Raw genomic sequence first — 23,624 nt, forward strand, 5'->3', positions numbered from 1 at the left:
TTTCGACAAAGTTCACAACGCCGTTTGTTTAGAATCCAGAAATATCCTGACATTAACAAACTCCCCGTTGACCGCTTTACGATTCTTAATTTGGTAAAATAACAGCCTGCCCAGAGGTTTAATATTGCTCATGCACAAAGTATTTTATTACGTCTATGATCACGATTATTCTTGCATTCCGTTGTTGCTCCCTCGCATAGCGCACTGTAACTAAGACTCCACAAGCCTGTTGGGCTTTGCCAAGCTTCCGTCTTGAACCCAAAACATACGAAGCTGCTAAACAGTACACGAGCCCGAACAAAAATAAACCAACTCTCACCACATGGCCATGCAAGCACAACAACTACAAATATCGTTACTCAGGGTCAACAGTAAGCACTTAATGTGCCTGGAATTGAAACCCCTAAGAGGGAAATCACTCAACGAGTGAACCGTGAGTTCACCTCAACTTCTTGGAGCAGCTGTAGCTTGTGGCTTATCCGATCAGCCAAGCTGCCAACACCGACAAGGTGTTGGCAATTCAGTTTCAGTAATACATGTATATACACAGGCGGTCAACATTGATTCTGGCCTGTAGGTGGCTGCAGGTGGCTGGAGGGGCTCTCAAGTCATCGAGGTATGCACACGAGCCACATAGATAATGAGAGGCCCCGTTGCAGACTTGCTCAGTATAACATACACATTGTGGCCCTTTACAGGTACGGCATTTCAAAATAAGTGTTGCCATCGAATGTGGAGCGCCTCGTATTTTACGTTTCGAATTTGCAACACGTCCTCCCTCCAGCAGTGTTTACAGCGTAGATCGTCGTGTAATAACAATGCCACTCAGGGTGGAGTTTTTCCTGCCAGTTTTATACTAAGTACCCACATTGTACCAGTTGTCATGCAGTAAAGTTGTACCAACATTGGAAATTCCTTCTAATGTGCACGCATGTCCAACATTTATTGGAAGTGATCTTTGCTGCACATCATTTCCTGCTGCCACTCCTGATGACTGTGACTCCCTTTCATTCAAGTATGGGTATATGAATGATTGTAAAGTCAGATTTCATGAAAACATGTCTCAATAGTCCAATTCACTGAGTTGGCCGACTGATTTCACTTCCCGTTATGGTGCTCTGTGACAAGTTAAAGTGAAACTTGTTTTTTTAGGACAAGGTATTTACACTGTACTCTTCTCTTGCAGGACAAGTTCTATTCTTGCACAGCCTCATATCCCACACTGGTTAATAAAATCTCTGCAATGGAAAAATGCACTCTCCCCCCCCCACCAATTCCAGCCACTGACTGACTTACTTCTTACATATCATATTTACCTCCATATGGATAGGGGCCTGGGCAGTGAAGTGAAACAAGTATGCATTCCTACAGAACTTTCAGGCGAAGACAACTTTTACAACACAAAAGCATCAATCTTTAATATAATGCATGTTCAATTTCCATTTAATGTGGTGTTACCAGAATATACATTTAAAAATTACAGACATATAATTAAAATCTCTTCATTCGCCTGTTAAGGATCAAACCTATACATGTGCGTGATCTTAAATGTACATTCTCTCATACCACAACATTTAATTCAATGTCTGGCATGTTGCCAGGGATATTGGCCTGTGTCTCTAACGAAATGATCATGGTAACTGTTAAACATATTTTCAAGTGCTAGAGGATTCACATTTGAGTGAATGCTATCTTCAAGCAAGCAGTTCGTTGATATCCTAATAATAAAATAAAATCTGTCAAATATTACAATTGTGCATTCATATAATCGTTTTAAACTTAATGAAGAGCGCAGTACAGATATTAATGTTAATGCAACAGGTCCTCCAGCTGCTGTACGACGGACACTTCTACCTCCACACGAGCATCTTGCTGCAAAGCCTGCAGGTTCAGCGTGGCCTCCACCAATTTCTGCTCCACAGTCCCCGGATCGAGCCCGTCGCCGGTGTCCTGGCCATCATTTGGCCGGCCCGCGGTAGTCACCACCGGCTCTATGGATTTCCGTGGTGGGATATCTCCCTCGACAGCCGCCGCGATCATCTTGTGGGCTGCCCCACTGCGGAAGTGCTTCTCCAGAGCGTGTGACCTCCGAGCCAACACTGGCTGCAGGGCAGCTGTGTCGCTGAGCTGCAGGAGACTGGTCAGGTGCAGGAGGGCGATGCAGGCCTGCTCGCGGAGGCTCTCCGAGTATCGGAAGTCAGAGAAGTCCCTGAGGGCCTCGCTCTTGTCCAGCGCCTCCAGAAGGGCATCCCACACAGACGCGAACTCGGGCGCAGAGCCGAACCAGGCCCGACTGCCAGGGCACGACAACGCAAGAGCTGCTTTGATGCGCACCTTGAAGTTTTTGCATGAGCGGACGACGGACGTCAGCGCCTTGAAAGCAATAGGCCGCCACTCGGAGGAGACTGCGTACCAACCATAAAAAAAACAATCGTCAAATTACCCTATTTATGGTCTGCTTACCAATTACCTGTCCTAAAATATGTTAGCGATAGGAGAATCCTATTAGCACAGAACAGGGGATCCGTACATTGAAAGGAAGTATAGAGGAAATGTTAATTCGATTTTTTATGACTTCGAAAATTATGCTGTTTAAAATAAGGAACAAATATTTGGGTTGCAAAAGAAACTAAATGGTAAATGAATGAAGGCACTCAAAGCATGTTTTGTAGAGAAATTCAGCCCGGTAGAATGAAATTACTTCCAACTATTTCATTTTAATTATACAGAGTAAATGGAAATTATATTGAATAAGTAAAAAAACACACGTGCCAAGTATTTAGAGCATTTTTTTAAAAATTGAAACAATTTCTACTTAGAAAAGTTAAATAACCTAAATATTGTATTTGGAATTGGCTTCAAAGAAGTTTGTGCACGGAGGCTGTTTAAACTGCCCCTTGACATCATCTGTCCTCCATGCCCAAGCAAAGGCCTGAGAGAGTGCCGTGGGATTTCATCAGAGACCTATTAATAGAATCTGCTCCCAGGGCGCGTCGGTGTGACATCATAAGCGTGTGAAACAGCCGATGCAGAATGATCTGGATAACCAGACGCTCATTCCTTCTGCAGGGATGATAAAGGGTATAAACTACTATACTTGGCACTATGGAAAGACCCACCAATGGAAACAGGCTCATAAATAGTAAAGCTTGTAAAATAGAACGCTAAAGGCAAACAATTGATGTATCACGCAGATTTGTGAAACTCCCGATCACAAGAGTTGACAAGAAGACCAAATCTAAACCTCAATTAAATACACATGCCCTATTCCGCTACATTTGGCTGCTATGTTTTTTAAAAAATATTTCCTAGTTAAATACAAATATTAATGGCCATCAAGTGGCAAGCAAAGGAGGGAACATGCCTGGGAGGGTGTCCATCGTGGAGATGCAGTGATGAATTCAGCTCATGCACAGGTGGTATATGGATTATTCAATCACAAAACCATGAGGGATGGCGTCGGCCTGGGGAGACCTTTATGCAGCAGTGATTTAGTTATGACCGATGACGATGGTGTGTTGCTGTTATTGGTGTTAAGTTTTGGCTGCATTATTGTTGTTACTATTGTTAATAGTTTCCCGTGAGCATAACAGTATCCTTGAGCAGGAGAGTTTAGGTTGTTTAATTTCACATTCTGATGCTACTAACACAGCTGCTGCTGGCATGAGTGTTGGTGCCAAGGCCAGTGGCCATGTGTGTGCGTGCGCTTGCCTGGCAGGAGGGCGGCATTGTGGAAGGCGTTGCCCACAGCATAGCAGGCGTTCCAGCGCACCTTCATGGTGGAATCGCTCAACACGGCACCACTCAGGGCGCTCACCGCCTCCGCCACCGCGGCCCCAAACCGCACGTCCGCCACGTGCCGTGGCTGCAGGAAGCGCAGAAGATTTCCCAGGGAGCGCACCGCGTTGCTCTTGACCTGCAAAATAGTTGCGCGTCATTTGCAATTTAGCCACGAGTGATAGGTTTGTCAATTAAATTGTATTTATTTACGTCAAAGTGAACAATCATCAAGACCAAACATGGCAATTGGTGATATTTGTAAAAAAAAGTTTTACCGAGGTCACTAATTGACTGACCTGATATATTGCTAATATTGGCAGGAAAAGTACACACCAACATAGCTAAGAGTGGACAATGTTTCACTCCTCTAGTCGTATAGACTACAAGAATAACAAAAGCGAATTCACAAGTACTTGACTAAGATTCCACAGGTTGCTGTCGACTAAACTAAGACTAAAATAAGAAAATACTGGCGAAAGAAACACTGTTCAACAGAAGGCATTTATATGCAGCCAGCATCCATGCAGTCCGGCATGGATGCTGCCTGTGGACAGGCATACAATGTCCAGCAGCGATTGTCACCACACCTTGTCCTTGTCCTGTGCTGCTCCGATGGCTGTCCGGATGATGCGCAGAAGCAACATATCCGGCATCTCCATCAGGAAGTCATCTCCGAGCGTCTCCCTGTGAGTATTTCCAGAGGCCAGACATTAATAATATTGCCGCTTATTTTACCCAGAAAAGCTTTACGGAGTTTTAAGACTCCTTTTGCAGAGGATCCTGCACTGTAACGTTTGGGCAATTCCAATTAACAGTGTTTAGCATGTGGGAGTAAACTTGGGTTACATAGATAGGTAACCACCATCCCCCGCAGATTGTTGAAGGCTGCTGCGGGACTACTTGGTGGGCAGTAGAGGGCAGTGCAGCAAAATCCATTGTCATACTTTACGTTTAACCTTGCCTAGTATGTTCCTCACCTTAACCAATGCACACTGAACGAGTGTGGTGAAGTAGTCACGTAGCCCCTATGACCTGCACGGCATGGGGATGGCCCCATCCAGTAATTGACAAAGGAGCTGTACGTGCAGTGAAATGTATTTTTAGTGAGGATCCAACCAAACCTTTCCAGACGTGACAGAAGTCTAAGGGCTTCCGACAGTCTGAGAGCCACTCACACGTTGGTGATGAGCGTGTCGGTGAGGTTGCCCAATGACCACGCCGCCTTGGTCCTCACGAGGAAGGAGGAGTCCTCCATGCACCGGAGCACGGCGCTGGCGGCATCCGCCACAAATTGCACGTCCTGTAGGTGAGCCACGGCAACCACTGCCACCTCAAGCGATCCACACCACACCTGTGGTTCAGCTGCCTGTTGAAGACCTGACTGCCTTTGCATCAGATTCCCATATTGAAACGAGCATCCCAAAGAACAAACGTCCTTTCTCCATCCATATAATACACGTGTGCACTCATGGACCACCACAACCTCTGCGCAGTTTGGGGCTTAAGGTTTATTTTTAAAGTTATGCTTGATGGTGCTTATGAGTTTATTTGCTCCCCAGTAGCGCTTGCAGAGGTGGGCAGTTCGTTTAGGAGCAGTCAACGATCAAACTCCCAGAGCAGTGGGAACACCGCAGCCAATGTGACACCGTCAATAAACACAAAACCAAAAACTCAATAGCTTCCTTCCCTTATAACGCTGCTTTTTACATGCAAATACATCGTAGATAATATTTCAGGCAATGTCCCTTCCTCAGTAGAAAACAGTGCTTATAGTTGAGACCATACTTTACAGTGTGGTGCATGAAAAACACTGGGAAATTCCATATTGACATATAAATCAATAGACAGTTTTTCATAAACATATGCTTAGTGACCAAATCATGAACAGTAAAAACATTTCCATGTATCAATTTTGAGAATACAAAAATCCATCGTGGAAAGCCAAGAGATACCATACACTTTCTTGGGACACAGTGAAAAGCTGTTTAGTCAAAACATCTATTCAATGTGATAGATACATTTGAACAGCCCAAGTGTCAAGGCACATTAATAAGGTCCTGCATAAAAATGTATCTCTTTCTGCGTGTTTTGCACATGAGAGGAAATTGGTAAACACAGAGCCCATGCTCATGAGATAACACTGCGGGGCATTCAAAGATGGATACAATAATTGCCATTTCCTGGCCAACTCACAAACCAGTGAGTTTGGGCAGTTTTGCTGATCTAATGCGATATTCTAACCCTCATTTCCAAAACGCTAGATCACAAACGTGAGATCATCCATACAGCAGAACCAACCGCAAGTGATGACATCACCTTTTACTCTATTCAAGGCCGAAAAAAGAAGACTTCTCCACAATTTTCATAAATCACCTGATAAAGCTGGTTATAATCACCAGCGAAATGTCGCACTTATATTGTAAATGTTGTGGGTTTACTAACACACGTTTGTTCAGTAGTAACGGACACGTTTTGTTTATGTGACAAACCTTGCAAATTGGCTGTGTCGGGTGGTGGTGGGTTAACGGCACATTTATATTTACGCGATCCAACCCAAAAAAACCCTTAATTATGGATATTGGTCATGAAAGCCTACGTGTCAAACAGAATAAACGAAGTAATCACAAACATCTCATTGTAACATGAAACAGGAATATGTTGCCCACCTCCCGCAGTGATGGGAACAGCAGGAAGACGCCGAGAGCTCGGACCGCCGCGGCCTTGACTTGCAGGCTCTCATCTGCACTCAGACCTAGCAGCACCGTCAGGCACACCATCTGCCTGTCCACCTGCACGCACCAACACAATGTTTTCCATATGTTGTCAAGTTCACATCGGTTACAAATAACCCGTTTTTTTCAGGTGGGAGGAATGTGGGAGGCCTGAATGCAGTTTGAATTGCTGGTGGTTGGAAGCTAGAGGTCAAAGTTCTTTATTCACATTTTGTAAATCACTATTACCCTGTTAATATATAACCGTATATCACTGTATGCAAGTTCTTTATTAACATTATGTATAGCACTACACTACTACTCTAATAATGTATGATTGCATATCACCAGATACAAATGTACGAGTATTGTACTTGCGGGACCCAATATGTACGCAGGATTATGTCTACAACTGGTTTTAAGATGTACTGGGCTGCTGACATTTAACTGCCGTGCACAACATATGTTGAGAGATTACACTGTAACTCACTTGCATCAATGCTGGAGAAGATAATGCATTTTATTTGATTTCCATGATATGGACTCGTTGTATTATAAGTGTAATATTGGCTGAGACCACAAAAAAGTTGGCTGAATTTTTTTTGGAACCTCCTTGAGTTGGAGCTTCCACATCACAAGGCTACATTATGAGCGCACATGTGGTAAAGCATTAGGACTCAAGGCTTTCCAATGGGCCTACGTCAGGTGTGACCAACACGGTCAATGTGAGCCGCATATAAAACGATCAATCACACCATTAACCGTGCAGGCGTCATGCAATGTGGGTTCCACGGAAAACCTGGGCTGGCTCTGCAACACCCACCGCACATGTGGACAAAATCAATGAGCTTTTATTTGAATGTATGCTGTACAATATAAATAGGCAGTCGAAATATTAAAATAATTTCAGTGCGAGATATTATCTTAGTACTAAGCAGCTGACTTATTATTTTATGATTTGACAAAGCACTTAAAAAACAAGCCAAACAATCAGTGACAAACTAAATAAGCACTGCTTCACAAATTCGCCTCCAAACTATAATAAAAACAAATTAATCAGTGCTTTAGTTTTAACTTCGCAACTCTTGCTTTTCAAATTTTAACTGCACCTTTTGAATATGTTCATCCTATTAGCATTAATTACGTTCATGATACATGCGTTGAATTGAGTGCGAGGATCATTTGATTATTTTTTTCATAGACTATGTGTAATTAACAGTGTAGATTTTCATGGTTGTGCTGACGTTACGCTCCACGTGTTGACAGCTTCTACAGGAACTGAAATGTATGAGAGCATTAAGTCACTTTGACTTGACAATGTTGCGCAGAGTAGTTCGGTGCCACCCACTGGCAGGAGGGGGAAGGCGTCGGGCAGGATGGTGGACAGCACGTCGCACGCGCTCGTTTGCAGTGCCGCGCTCTGTGTGCTCTGCAGCGCCGGCGGTAGCGGTCCCGACAGCATTGCACTCCACACGCCCACAATCTGCGACACGACGCCGCCCAATGACACGCGCGTCTTGCACCACACGCAGCAGCCTCTCTCTCTCCGATTAGCACGGTTGGCTACGTACGGTGGTGCGAAAGCTCAATATACATACCCAGCGCTACCGAGAAGTTGTGTAATAATAGGCAAAGAAATCCTGCCGCACGGCTTCAGTTCAGCCACGGCTAACATCATTGGTGAGCAATATCTGAACTGGTTCTAAGTAGCATGGTAAAGTATGGCTAAGCAGCCCCCATAACCAATACGGCGTAGGGAGGGGTCTTCATTCAGCAGTGGACGGACAAAGTGCTCTTATTATTATAACTAAATGTTACAGAAGACACTGAACAATTAGGAGGAACATGCACAAGGAAGGAGGTGGAAGGTCTTTAATTGGTTATTTTAAAATGGACTGAGGAAAGTGGGAGGCGGCTATAGAGCTAAAGGAAGATGGATACAAGAGGATGGTTAAATGACAACAAACCACTTAAGTGAAAGAGGCAATCAGCATTGGGCAGAAAACAGAAGAGTAGAATTCAATCCCATATTCAAAATACAATTTACAGTCCTTTATCCACTGCTGGATAAAGACCTCACCGTATCAGATATGTGATTGGGCTTGTTTGGCCATAATTCACGAAGCTGGTCAGTGCTGGTTGGGAAAGGGGGAGCCAAGAACCAGTTCAGATATCATTTCTCACTGTTGATTGCGGCCGGTAAACAAACTTAGCCTGGGTTCATAGCGCAGGATGCTAAACACTGGGCTATCGCTCCCCCAGTACCTTCCATAGTGCACAATTTTTCATCATTATTTCCATACACACATAGTACACAGCATCACAAGGTTCCCACAACAATGCCACATCAACGCACACACACAGGGATGAAGCGGTACCTGCTGCAAGGAGACCCCAGGGAGTGGTTGGGATGCATTTTCTTTGATAGAACTGGCACTCTGATTTAAGCTCGACCTGTACATGATATTTATGGCTGTGCCCAGCTCCTCCAAAAGCTGACGGAAGACACACACACACACCACAACACCTCATATATATAATTATTTTTGATTCAGATTAGTAAGAGCAGAAATGACCTCCAGATTCTTCTTCTGGGTGGCCCGGATCAGGTTTTGCAGAGCGCCAGTGTCAGGCGTGGCGAATGGAAGTGATGCGAAAGGCAGAGGGATCTTCGATTTACAGGCACAGCTCAAATACTTCAAATAGCAAAACCACAGCATGGGATATCATGAACACGAACAGCGTAGATAACCGGTCAGGAAATCGAGACTGAGGAAGTCAAGATTTGTTAAAATAGATTTAAGTAGATTAGGATTGACAGTTATGGTCAGGCATGTGTTTATAAGATTTATAGAAATACATTTCACATTTGATTTCTGGGTGGCCCAGCTCCGGTGTTGCAGTGTGAAATCAGTTTTTTTTTAAACCCCTACTTTTTTTTTTCTACGTGACTTTACCGAAAGAACCAAGAAGATGAATCCCCGCAGTCACGAAAGCTTTAAATCGAAATTTAAATGCTCTATTAGAGGAAATGGCATGTGCCTGGTATAATACATTTTTAGACGTTTTGTCTTGCCAAAATGAATTGTAATATTTATATACATAATTACTAGTCTCCTCCTTCACAAACCCATATGTTGAGGTATACACACACATTGATAGTGGTGATGACATGCATGGGTGTAGACCAGGGAACGAATGCAATCAGATACAGAAGTGGCACGAAGCAATTATATGCAACACATACGAATCAAAAACCATCACACAAACAATTCGATGCACGTATCGTGTGCTTCAGAATCAACAAAAATCGATGCATAATTCCACCCTGACCGGATAGAAAATGTCAGCGCATGCTGATGATGGTGACGACAATAATTATTGGTGCTCACTATGGCCAAATGATGCTCACCTTAGCCCCGTGCAGCTGCACGACAGGATTGCGGTCCCCTAAGCAGAGACTCACAATATCGGTCACCTCCTGCAGGCTGCCATGCGCTACAGGGAAATAACCCTTGATGAGATATGCCAGCACCTGCAGCAGCACGTGGGAAGAAACAAGTAATAAGCATGGTTTCAGACATTTGTTAAGAATGGACAGGCTAATTAAAACATGAGAATAGAGTTCTACTAAATGTATGTTGAACTTCTTTCGCACCATACGTAGCCAACCATGCTAATCAGAGGTGTGGATTAAATGCATTTGATAAAGTATTTATGATCAATTTGCAGATGATACAGAACCTATAGATAGGTTGATTCAAAGCAATTTTTTTTTCTTCTAATAAGTGAATGACTTACCTTGCTTTATTTAATTCTTACAGTTATGATATATGCATGAAAACATGTGCATTTAATAAACGAATGTTACATTTAGGCTAATGGAGCCAAGAGAATGAGAACAATGAGACAAAAACATTTGAAAACAATGCACCTAAACACTCAATCACAATCTTAGATCAGAGGTTGAACCATTCCATACTTAATAACTATCGTTAAAGTACTAATAACTTCCGGTGTGCTTGTGTAGTGTAGCAGTGCCGACTGGAGACCAGAAGTAGCAATTGCGGGTGTACCCACACAAGGGGAAGAACTGAGGCAAGGGTCATGGAAGGGATAAGAACTGGGCCAAGGATCATAAAACCAGCTCGAAGGTTCGAGAAGGGGGGGCGTGGCCAGGGCGTGGCCAGGGCGTGACCAGGGCGTGGCCAAAGCGTGACCAGGGCGTGACCAGGGCGTGACCAGGGCGTGACCAGGGCATGGCCAAAGCGTGACCAGGGCGTGACCAGGGCGTGACCAGGGCGTGGCCAAAGTGTGACCAGGGCGTGGCCAGGGCGTGGCCAAAGCGTGACCAGGGCGTGACCAGGCCCCGTTGGAAGCATAAAAGGGGGTTAGAGAGGGAGCTCAGGGGTGTCCTTGGGAATCAGGGTCGTCTCGCCTTGGAAGTCGTCGTCGCCGTCGTCGCTGCCATCCCTGTCATCGCCCGACGTCGCCTACTGCTGGATAGTCAGCCAGCTATCCAGTCAGTTAGCGCCGTCGAGCTTGGTGGTCAGCGTGACATTATGTGCTCAGTGAGTCGTGTAGTGGGAGTCCTATAAATAAAGGTGCCTCTACAGTTATTGTCTCCGGAGTCCTACGTTACATTTGTGTATGTACAGCCCTTTTGTTAATCCACTGGGAGTGGAGGGCTGTTCCATGCCATACGGGACATGGGGGTTATTCGACCATATTCCACCACACTGTATGAAGGTGGCGAGCAGACATGGGACCATAGAGCTACAGTACAATGGATATTGCTGTACTGGCCTCTGCCGATGACATCAAGTGCGCTTGCGAAATGCATATACTGTACCTGTAACGCTTCCAGCCGGACAGGCAAGGGCTCGCTAAAAGTGGGCTCGGGCAGCCCACGTCCCTCCATCTCCCGCCCTAAAATGAGCGTCGAGCAGAAGCTGACCAACCAGCAGCCCTGAGGGCAGCACTTTAACGCCATGTCCCAACCGCGACTCTTCGAACCGGCATTCCTCCACGAGTCGGTGCCATCCTGCAGCGGAGATGAATAACCCCTCCCGTCTTCGCCGTCTTCGGCCTTCGGTAGCCCCTTGGGAGCGGGGGACGAAGGGGCGCTGTTCTTTTGGTCAAACGACCCCCTTGGGAGCGCCCCTGGGGTGCTGGTCCCACTGGAGGCAGGGCTGGCGCTGACGGGCTGCGTCAGCAGGAGGTGCACCTCCGTGAGCGGAGCCTGGGCCGTCAGCACGGCTCCCAGCAGGGTGAGGCACGCCACGCGTACATTCACATCTGCGAGTACAGCACATACAAACCGGCTGTCAGTGACTACTGAATTAGCCTCTGCACCTTGATGGTTTACGGACTCCAGCTACAAGCAAATGCATGTGTATGCCTCCAAATATAGAAACGATTTTACTCGTCAATATACAAACAACACTATGTAACACAATTTTTGTTCCTGGGTAGTAAGCGTTAGTTCGTAATTGCTTATGCCTAAAAAGTATAGAAAATGGCTATTATTCCCCATAAACTTTGCTTTTGTGACCAGGACAGCGATGTTTTGAAATTTACCTATTTTCAATGAGAAAACGGGCACATTTGTGTCTTTTCGTTCACATAAAACATATAATGCATTTAGTTTTTGTTGTCTATCTAACTCCACAATTGTGATTTTTAAGTAATTTCATCTCGATTCTCTCACTATGGTGGGGTTTACTATTCCAGTCAAGATGGCACGTGGCTCGCGTGAAACATGATACCTCTGTGGCGTGTGAATGGCCACATGTGCCTCCAAACTCTGCTGAGCAGGCCTGGGTGAAGACGCTTGTAAGGCACGTTCAGAACCAGTGTGGCCAGACACTAGAAACCAACATTGAAAAGTGCGCAAACTCATGATTATCACAATCATTACGCATGGTCTCCCCACTGCAAGATGGAAGTCTCCCCCTGACATCACCTTCTTTCATCGTCCTGCAATCCTACAATCCATCCGACGTCTGCACATCAACCAATGTCATTGCTGCATCCCATAATAGTTGTCCTCTCAAGCAGCTTCTCCATTCTGGGTGACATTCCTTTACTAGTCTTGTCAATCCATTAGCACCCTTTGTAGCAACGCGTGCTGGTCGTGCCCAAACCATTTACTTTTCTTATCTGTCGATATCATATATCTGGTTTGCCAACCTGAATGTGAAATTGTAGTTATTGCTCTGCACCTACATCAGCCATACGAAATATTTATTCTCTTTATATAAACGTTCTGTTTCCCGCCACTAAGAATTTTTTTAAAAACGTTCCCTCCATGCTTCTTTATGTAATATTCATTCTTTGTTCCATTTTCTGTTTTGGTTTCTCTATTACTGATCCATGCCATAGTTGGTAAAAGGCAATGATTGTAACAAGTGTTCCTCAGGCTCATTGGTATGCTGGCTCTTCAATATCATGTTCAGCTTTTAAAAAATCGAACGGAATACCATTCTCTTTCGCTAAAGGTATTTTCACTGCAGGAATTAAGACTATTTCCTAAAAACTATGCTACCTCTCAGACTAATTCCTAAAAAATTACATATATATTGCAGTAAAGTAATGTTAGTGGTAATAATACGATGTGCTCCCTTCACCAAGCTGTACAGTGAAGTACAACCAAGCAACCTCATGGAATTTCACACACCGCACAAGTAAACAAAATTACGTATATAAATCACTTGCCCAAAACATAACGTGAAACCACCGATCCTGGAAAAAGTGACTCCACATCCCTTAAATCCTGAAGCAAGTGAGGCGGCGGCGGCGGCGGCACACCTTGATGATCTGCGTGAGGGTGAGGACGGAGTTCTCGGCGAGAAGCGCCAGCAGCAGGGTGCGGTGCAGCTCTCGAACGCTCGATGCCAGCGAGGCAGAGAGCGACGTGAACGCCGTGGTGCCCTGAGCCGCCTCTTCAGCCGCCGACAGGAACTGCCGCGAGCCCTCGAGCAGCGCCGAGAGCGCCTGCAGAGCGCCGCTGCGCACCTGGCATCACCCCCCACCACGTTACAATGGGCAGAAGGGAACGACATCGAAGGAGGTTGTCGCGTGGTGCAGGGGCCAGATCACGGAGCTGGCACTGCTGAGTTTCTGGATTCGAATCAGGGTTTCGGTTGCCTGCGATTGAAACTGTGTTTCGAAGTCATCGAGTTGATGGTTTTCACCTAATTTGGCTAAATTTAGCCATGAGATATATGAGAATAAAAAAAATAGCAGTTTGACTCTGGACAGAAAGTAAGGTCACTTGAATTTAACAAGTAGTTTGTTCTTGCTGTGGTTTTCACACCTGATAATGCTTGTGTTGCAATCGAAACGTCGTGAGAATTTTGTTTAATTTTAATTATTTCCCTTCTACGTGACTTTATCGAAAGAACCAAGAATATGAATCCCTGCAGTCACGAAAGCTTTAAATCGAAATTTAGTTTTGTAGGGTCCACCTCTGAGTAACATTCTCTAACATGTGGGGTTGCACTGTCCTAAAAGAGTTCTTAATGGATTAATTAAATCACGACAGAATGCTAATCGCACAATTGCAACAGGTTAAATCATTTAGGATAAAGGTTCATGTTGCTATTCACAGGGAATTGTATAAACCAGTGGTGGGTAGGTTTGTCTTTGGGTTTATGCTCACCATTTCAAGCCCAACTAAAGATGATTTAAAATGTAGTTCTGCATGGATGCTGAGCGTATGATGATGGTAGTTTTCATCGCAAATATACTTGGAAGGCAAGGCTTCATCGATAACTTAAATATATAAAAAATGTATGTTATTTGGGGTGGAATAGTGGTTCAGGGTTAGTATACTACATTATGAATATAATATACGCATATAAATCACCTGCCCACAACATATTATTTATAACCTGCACAATTTTTATAAACAGATTAAAGAGTTTGAGCATGACTTGGAGGCGCATAAATTCCTGCATAATTTAGATAGATTCCCAGCCATGGCTAACATCAGTAGCAAGTGATATCTGAACCTGTAACTATGCCCCTGACTTCAACAATCCACGACTGTACACCTGGAGCTGCATGCTGGCGAGCTACGTTGTTGATCGACTGCTGGACAAGGGTGTGGCCAGCCCTCCCCCATTACCCCGGATAATCAAGACTGTAAACTAAAAAAATACACAGCTCAAATCAACACATGCGTGGAGTGGTGGGTGGGAAGTCCAACTTACCTTGTTAGAGGAGTCCTTGAGGATGACAGTGGAGAGAGAGAGCGTCTGGCCTCCTCCCAAGAAGGGTGAATCGGGGATGAAGGCAGCCCAGTACCCGTACACGACACGCTTCTCTGCCGCCTTAAAGGCTGCCAGCAGACAGCACAGCGCCGCCTGTCGCACCCGACTCTGCTGGACGCTGAGTTACCAAGTGAGGTTTATCGCAATTATTTCAGAAAAAATATATATATTCTCTTTACATAGTAAACTTTGGATTATTTGTTTGCGGATTATCCACGTTGTAGATTAAGCGTGCTCACTATTATTAGCAGCACGTCAATTGTCAGCGAATCATTTTCCACATTACTGTCAACAGATGATACATTATATATCTTCACCAGCATTCAATGTATGTAAACAATATGTTTTAATCGCCTAATTTACACATCGATTGCATTCTACCGTGTTTTGTTTTCTGTGGGCAACCCGTTCTTCCCATTACACCAGATATTTGCGAGTTGACTATGTTCACGTGTATGTATATGCCTGTGTACATATGTACGCATATCCACTTGGACATATATAAGTGTACAAGTGAGAGGAGCGGTAGGGTAGGGGGTAGCGTGCTGCGCTACCAACCCGGCGACCCGAGTTCGATTCCTGCTCACGGGAAAACACCAGTGACGGTTATCTGAACCGGTCCTGGGCCTCACCTAGGTTGACTCACCCTCAAATGAATACCTGGTGTGGTGCGTAAACATTGCCACTTGGGAGACAAAGGCAGTTGGGCGAAGTGTTGACCGCCTACCCGCTCGTGAGCCGTGCCGGTCTAAATAAGTGCTCGCGAACAGCACTTGTTCCAACAGTCTGTTAAGGCTATACGGGGGATCTTTGTCTTTGTATACCCACTTGTACATACAAGCAGGTATAGTCATGCATGCCACACACTCCGAATATAAATGGTGTCCTCACCGGAGGCGTCGCTGGTGTCCAGATTCGCTGTCGGAGAAGTCCGATTCGGAGCTTGTGCGTAGCCGCCACGCTGGTGTTAGAGATACTGCATCTCCACTGCTCTCCTCTTGAGATTAAAAACAAAACAAAATCAATGATCACTTATACTGATAATAACAGTGAGGCATGTAACAATTTCTCCTTCTTTGCGATTTAATGAATTGTCATGATTTGGGATGACAATTTGATTGAAGATTTTTTTTTTTACATTGTGATAGTTGAGTACCTCTTGTGAATGCAGGGGTCATTTGAACAAATTACACAAACATATGAACCTAAAATAAAGTATTATTACACATACAACTTGACGCATGTATTTATATCCACATGTAAAGAGCTACAGTGTGGTCCTTACTGGGTCGTGCAGTGTACTGGCAGGGAGTGTCCTCTTCCTGTAGGCACAAGCAGAGATGCACAATACAATGCAATTCACATCCATTTGTTACAGAACATGGTCATGAAAATGAACCAATTTAACTAAACATCACTGTCATGCAGGCATGGCAGTGCTTGTCTATAATCTGAATTTTACTTCATTTTTACTGTGCACCCTGGTTAAATACTTGGAGCAGAAATATAAGGTTAAATGGATTCACACATTGTTGAAAAATTATCACTTTCAAAAGCCTTTGACAAAAATAAAATATGATTACGTCATTAATTGCAGTACATATGTCACGTGCTTGGTTACAGCTGTCATTGTGAAACCGCACCTCCAGAGACAGGCTTTCTGCTTGAGACGTGCATGAGGCCATGGAGCTCCCTTCTGGGTCATTATGGGCATGATCAGTCTTCCTTCCCCCTCTCTTACCTGCCATATGAGGAGCCTGAAGAGATCAAGTTAAATCACATGACATGACCAGTTAATCATAACGCATTTCAAAATTGCAAAACCATTTCCCAATCTTTAAAGTACTAATGAAGATGCTTTAGAGCTGCAACTCCTAATTATGGCAAAATAAAACCCTGGTAGCCTGTAGCTCTGAACCAAGCCACCTGAAAACTTCTCGCAATCTTTCAGCAAAGTACATTCTTTGACTTTCACAAAGTTCACAACCGTAAATTGTCTTAGTGCTTCCTAAACTATTCAAATTTCTTTAAAAGAGGAAAAACTTTCACCATTAATCAACCGCAAGAGAGCAGACGTTGGTTATAAGCACACTCCTTGGGAGCAAGGCCATGCGCGCTTGTAACCGAAGTGTGCTTGTATCAGAAGTTCCCCATAGCCTCCCCCCCCAGTGTAATGCAAGCATGTGTTTCTTAATCAGAACTGTGCTGAGTTCAAGTGTGCTTATATACAGCTTCTGATGTATTGTGAATCATTGGACATCTGTGAAACAGCTTCATAGCTCATCGAATTCCTCCAGTATAAATTCTGACATAACCCAAGCAAACACATCTGAAAAAGAAACCACCTGACAATCTATCCTTAGTTCTTGGCACTCTCGCTCACCTTCTCACGGGAAGGCAGCAACTGTGGGGGCCGCATGGGTGCCTGGATCCCATCGTACTGAGGCAACGCGGTGGGGTAGAGCGTATCAGCCGTGAGTTGCGGTGCACCAGGAAGCCCGTAGAACATACACTTCTGTATCACCGCAAACAAAATAAGATGTGAGCTGCACAACCACATTTTGAACATAATTTGTGGCCTTCTTAGTCTGTAAGGATACTTGCCACAGATCTTTTTTTTGCCTCCAGATAGCTGCTCGATCAAGCTGGAGGTAATAGATCATGTTAATTACTGGATTATTATAGTCTAAACTTCAACTAGGTACTTACAAAATGATCAGACATGATGCATATGTTCAATATACTACTGTATACATTTGATTAAAGTATAGCATTATTTTTTATTGGCAGTAATGATTTAAATGACAATCTATGACATTTTGTATTTTTGGAAATTCAGCAGAAAACTGTATTTTATTGACAAGAAATCATGTGTTGCGATTGAATGGCATATACATCTGTGCACACTACAGCAGATGTAGAATGCATTTGTGTTAGATGTGCATGAAGGAGTGTAAATTCGTTTTTACTTAACCCAAACCTTAACCGACTACGTAAACCAAAATTCTGTAATTACTGTTCAGCTACGCTCATGTTCAATTGCATTGCTCAAGCAGCCATACATATAAAACACAAGAATTAAAAAAAGACAAACCTTCAGCGTTGCCAAGAGTATGCCCATCTGCTCCGTAGGACTTGGTCGAAAAGTAAAAAGAATTGCATTTATGCCTTTCAGAGCATTTTGCAGAGTCTGTGAATATCCAAACAACATCAAAACAGCAAGTGTTCATGAAAAAAACCTTAAAACATACAGCGTTTAGCCTGTACATGCATTATGCATATATATACTGATAACGTGTGCTCTGGGCTGTCGGATGCGAATTTGAAGATTCACTAAAAATAATTGTTAATGAGAATAAAGTTAATAAATAAATTTAAAAAATTCAGGGTCAGGTTACTCTGGAAAAACACCTTCGTGATGACTAAATTGACATGTAACAAGTATAACCCGTAAAAACAAAGTTTTTCACTACAAATCCTTAATATGCGTGGCGGCTAGAGTCCTCTCGTCCTCTGGCTTGAGATGGCTGCCACCTATGGGTCAGATGATTGCATTGCACCATTAAGCAATTGGTAATTAAATCTAATATTTTTGTCCTAAAAAGTGTAAAATTTTTGAAAAAAATTTTCACGAACATTAATTGTCACGCACAACAAGTCTGTGTGGAAAATGTCAGCTCGATTGGATCACGGGAAGTGGGTTAAAAAACGACCGAAAGATTTTACACGGTCGTAAGCAAGCAAGCGAACTTAATATAAAGGATTTAAAAACATATGGCATTTGCGAGTGATATCACTCCGTTGCCATGAAACATCTAACTAACTTTAAGGTCGTTTTTCTTACGAACAATGATTCAAACTCCTGTCAAGACAGCCTGGGACACACAGCCTAGGTAATCAGGTCCAAGGTTATCAGAATTCGAGATTTTATTTTAATCTTCATTTCATTGTTTACATGGTTCTAATTAGGTCTTGAATTAAATATTTTATCAATCACATAAAAATGCAAGTAAAATTTTAAGTTCGTAATCACCTACAAAATGTATCAGCATTAAAATGTCACGTATTGCCTTGTGCAAGTTTAGCATCAAAAGAACATTGCTCAAGGTTTAATTTGCTTTGGGTGGATATGAAATGAAATGCCTGGAGATTGTTAGTCAAGTGTGCTACCCTCCATACCAGTGGTTCTCAAAGTGTGGTCCCCAAACTACCAATGGTCCGTCACGGTCCTCCAGGTGGTTTGCGGGCCGTTGCAAATGCAGGTTAATCCGGCAATTATAAAAATATTTGTACCTTTTCTTTCAGACATGAATATTTACTTATATTTAATTTAAAAAATGAAGTTACGTAAATTAGTCTGATTAAATTACCCTAACCCAAAGATCTAAATGCCTCCCCCTCACCCCCTAAAAAAAAAAACCTTAGTTGCATCATTATTTTCATGTTCTTGTCATATGAATAATTTTATATTACTGGTATTTAGAGATGAGTGAATGCGTTTTGTCAACAGAGGTGGGGGGCTGGGTGGTCCGCGGAAATATTTACATTGGTGGCCAAAAACTTTGATAAACACTGCTCGATACCATGACAGCTCTAACAGCAGTGTGCTAAGATATTTAAATAATCAGAATCTTTGTTTATCGTGGAGAATTCCAATGAGCTATGCAACTCTTTCACAGGTGTCCAGTAGAAGTGTTGTGTGCAGTGTCCCCCCCAATGCAAACTTCACCTTGCAGTACGTGATGTAATCTGTGTCATCCAGCTTGCTGGCACGAAGAATGGTGAGAAAGTGGGTGAAACAGGCCTCTCGGTATGGCTCTCCCATTGCTGCCTCTGCGGGCTGCCTGTGGATTTAAATAGTTTACTTGTAAAACGCAACTGCATTTGAAGATTATTGCAGAGTGTAAATGGAGGGTAGTGGGAAATAACGTACCAAGAGGTGAAAAATTTAAACGTGCTCTTTGCTACATCAATTTCTGAATACATTTTTCATAGCAAATGGATCATTATGGAAACTACAATTCTATTCAACTACATCCAATGTAACGTTGATCAAGTGGCAATTACATTGTGTAATATTTTCATGTTATAAGTAGCGCCTTCGAAATGGACTACTTTTTCGTACTGTGTTTATAATGGTACTTCTTCATACAATAGGAGTGGCTGTGTTGTTCATGGAACTGATACTCATGCCAGAAAATGAGACAGCACTACCAAGATCCTGGGTTGGAATTCTCGGCCAGTTTGGTCAACAACTGGATAAAAACACAAGAATATGACATGGACACTAGATACCATATGCTCAAATGGAGACTCAAGAACTCTCCATGGTGTGAATATGGTGAACACCGTAAAATAATGTAACGTGCAAGGAATTAATGTCCACTGTACTCATTTCCCCGGAAACACATCTGAGACTCGCTGAGCATCTCCTGAAACTCTGGACTGGATATCTAAACTTCAAATCATACTGTAAAATGTTAGTCCTACATATGAAATCATCATTATCTGCAAAGTAGATTCTAGTTGGTGAGTAATGAATGTTACAGGCTGTGAAGAAGCACACACCTTGCGCAGAGATGTGCGATGCACTGAAGAGCCTTTACCCGGACTTCTCCATCAGAAAAGGACAGGCCTCCGAGCCTGAATAGCGGGTCCTTGGGAAACTCTCCCACCAGCTCTGGCAAAAACTGGCAGCACAGTATGAAGGCCACATATAAAGCATATATTGACATATCAATAGTTTGATATTGTAGATCAGTGTTCCTCATTGCAAGGCCCGCGGGCCACTGGCAGCCCCTGGTGGCCTTTAGTGCGGCCACTGTGCGGCCCCAGACAACATACAAATGTGAAAACACTCCATCATGATGTCAAACCCAATGGTTTGACATGTGTGGCGGCCCTTGTACTGATGTCTTATTGGCAAAAGTGGCTACCCTCTGAAAATTAGTGAATAACACAGTTGTATATTGTGGTGATTGCAGAAGACACATAGCCATACCTTTTGACACCGGAATCCATTGTTGTAAACGATTGAAGCCAAAACCTCAAGGAGCTCATAGTAAAGCCACGATCGGCACTCATTTATGGCTGTGATGATGTACGACACCAGATGCTTCAAACAGTCATCGTCAATTGGAACCTACAACAAGAGGCACAAGTCACAACGTGGCCTGGCAGTTACATTAAACTTAAGCCAAGTTAACTCACACAGCATTGCATCAATGCAATCATTTAAAATATCAGCTATACACATAATTGGCAAACAATTATAATTTCCAACATTAAAACAAATTATTTAACTGAATTAACTTATATTTCTTTCTAAATCAGCATACAGTTCAAAATATGAGTGGGTAATAAACTACAGATTATTAATTACTGTACGTGGAAAAACGGAATGCTATTATTTGAAAAACACGACCGAATGCACGATGAGTTTAAATGAAGCTTCAGTGGGTAATTTACTAATAGTAAAACAGATTCACAGCGGTTTACCTGGAGCCTGCTTATCAGGTGGCTGATGAGGTGGCACACCTTCACCAGCAGATGTTCCTGCTGCCAAGGCACCAGGTGAGTAGCATGAACCAGGAGTGCCGACACCTCCTAAACACACACATATTGGCCTCGGAGTTATATTAACCAAATATTAAAGTTAACGTGATTGTTAAACAGCACTGCACTATCAACCCAACGAAATTAGTTTGATATCTAGATATGGTGAAAATAAGGGGGGGGGAGTGATATCTAAATTGGTCCTAGGTGCCTCACCTTCACCAGCCTGCACTGACCAACGTGATGAAGTATGGTCAAACAACTACTATGATTGACAGGGTTTGGGGAGGTAATGGACTTATCATGTTCAATTCATGATCATACAAATAATGTTTTGTTGGAGTCATCATAGTTTACAACCCTTTGCTGGATGAAATCCATGTGATGAGGTTTGTGGATGCTCATACTTCACCAAGCAGCTCAGTGCAGGAAGGAGGGGTCGCAGGAGCAGTTCAGATATCACTAACCACAGATATTTAGCTGTAGTCAGGAATTAAATTCTGGTAGCTGGGTTCATAGTCGAGTACGATAACCACTGTGGCTACTGCTCCACCCCATGCAATCATATATCACTCAGAATTTTTTACAAATGGCCCAGTGATGACGCAACTCTGGACAATACTTACTAAATGTCCAATTGTGTACATCACTGCCTTGCTGATAGCCAACCGTGGATGTCCGGCGTTCACCTTTGGCCATCACATCACATGGCGACGGTTACCTTTGGATAAATGCGCCCAAGTGACGGCAAGCATCGGCTATCGATGGGCCCAGCTAAGACCAACGTGGATCAGAAATGGCTCAAATGTGTGGCGAAGTTGGCACGTGTGTCTGCGAGGTATCTTTTGACAACTCTCTGGGCCCAGACGCAGAGAGGGCCTCCCACGTAGCGACGCACCCGCGGGTCAGGCGCGGACGTCTCCGCGTTGGACGAGATCATCTGGTCGAGCAGCAGATGGATCTCGGTGCGGGTGGCCTCCGAGTCAGCCGTGTCCCGTACGGCCATGAGGCGGCCGTGCAGCCGTGACAGCTCCATGAATGAGATGGTGGGGGGGCCTTGCCTACGAATGAACGAGAGAGACAAACGGCAAGAGGGTTAGTGAATGAATGAATGAAGAGAAGGCGTTGTGGGCCATCAGTGTTGGTGTACGGTGCTTTTTCTGCAATATTTTGCTGTCTTTTCTTGGATTTTCTGTTTGCAATTAGTCACATAGTCACTTTAAGATGTTTTCTTGTTCATGTTTGTTTTTTTTTGTTTGTTGCGGTTGCACCCGATTCAAGAGCCGAATGGTTCACACGGCTATACCTAATCAATGAAACTTGAACTTGAACGGACCGTATTCTTGGTTCTTTCGGTAAAGTCACGTAGAAGGGAAATAATAAAATAATAAAAATATAAAACAATAAAAAAATCTAAATTTGAACGGACCGGTTTTAGTAAAGCGATGCCGGGTCAGAGGTTTAGCCTCCAGGTGCATGTAACATTTGAGAGGCATAGAGTTGTACACTTTGGCAACGCATTATCTTCATACGTTACTTAACTTGGGCTCTTAGGTTAATATGCAGTTTAGATTCATTGATAACGAGATAATTGTTTCGCGTGGGGTTTTTCGCTCCACATCATTGGAATGATTTAAGTTTTGTAACAGAATGATTCTAAGTTTCTTCCACCGTGTGGGTGGAATAAGTCGACTTGTAACAGAAGTTGTATAAATGTCTAAACACAACACAGATTACAGACGTACTTGTGTCCAGGCTTCATCTAACAGTGTTGCAACAATCGATTACTACTTACGGTTCGCTGATGAAGACGCCGGGTAATCAGAAATCCGATGAGCTACTAAGCTCTTTGTGTCACAGAAGTCCAATGGAGAAGGGCAGGCTGAGCGAGGAGTTACATCAACAACGATACAGACAGACGACACAGTTTATCATTCACTATCAAGACAGCGAAAAGGCTAACAGAGTCGCTAAAGCGAAACGTGAAATATTACAAAGTACACATTTTGCCCATCAATCGCAAACATTCGCCCCACATTAACTTGGACGCCAAAACCAGTAACGAAGCCGAAGACGTTTCGCCTGAACGCCTGAGAGTGTGAGAGAGAGAGCGCTCTCGCACCCAGCTAGGAGGAGGAGCGAGGGGAGCGAGGACGCGAACTCAGAGGCAGCGTGCGCACTTGGGCGGCCATCTTACGTGGGGGTGGAGGGTGGTGGGGGTAGTGGGGGATGGTGGTGGGAGGGGGTGGGGGGGGATGGTGGTGGGAGGGGTATTGGGGGGGATGGTGGTGGGAGGGATAGT

At 43.8% G+C, this 23,624-nt stretch overlaps 1 protein-coding gene across 1 annotated transcript; it reads right to left on the bottom strand.

The window, feature by feature from the left end:
- Window positions 1-1,391: 1,391 nt before the first annotated feature.
- Window positions 1,392-23,459, bottom strand: HEATR6 (HEAT repeat containing 6). Its single transcript, XM_061561423.1, has 23 exons — window positions 23,118-23,459; window positions 22,221-22,383; window positions 21,266-21,373; window positions 20,769-20,909; window positions 20,336-20,457; window positions 19,497-19,611; window positions 17,862-17,957; window positions 17,151-17,282; window positions 16,411-16,524; window positions 16,053-16,089; window positions 15,659-15,764; window positions 14,708-14,885; window positions 13,302-13,508; window positions 12,260-12,359; window positions 11,344-11,789; window positions 9,904-10,026; window positions 8,870-8,986; window positions 7,840-7,974; window positions 6,447-6,569; window positions 4,956-5,080; window positions 4,368-4,464; window positions 3,712-3,916; window positions 1,392-2,405 (listed from the first exon to the last, which is right to left on the bottom strand). Exons 2-23 carry the CDS (start codon window positions 22,356-22,358, stop codon window positions 1,810-1,812), a joined length of 3,561 nt encoding a protein of 1,186 aa, XP_061417407.1. The 5' UTR covers window positions 22,359-22,383; window positions 23,118-23,459; the 3' UTR covers window positions 1,392-1,809.
- Between the last annotated feature and the right edge of the window lie 165 nt (window positions 23,460-23,624).

This window comes from Lethenteron reissneri, chromosome 27, assembly GCF_015708825.2.
Source record: "Lethenteron reissneri isolate LAM-NWPU_2019-01 chromosome 27, ASM1570882v1, whole genome shotgun sequence".
Lineage (NCBI taxonomy): Eukaryota > Metazoa > Chordata > Hyperoartia > Petromyzontiformes > Petromyzontidae > Lethenteron > Lethenteron reissneri.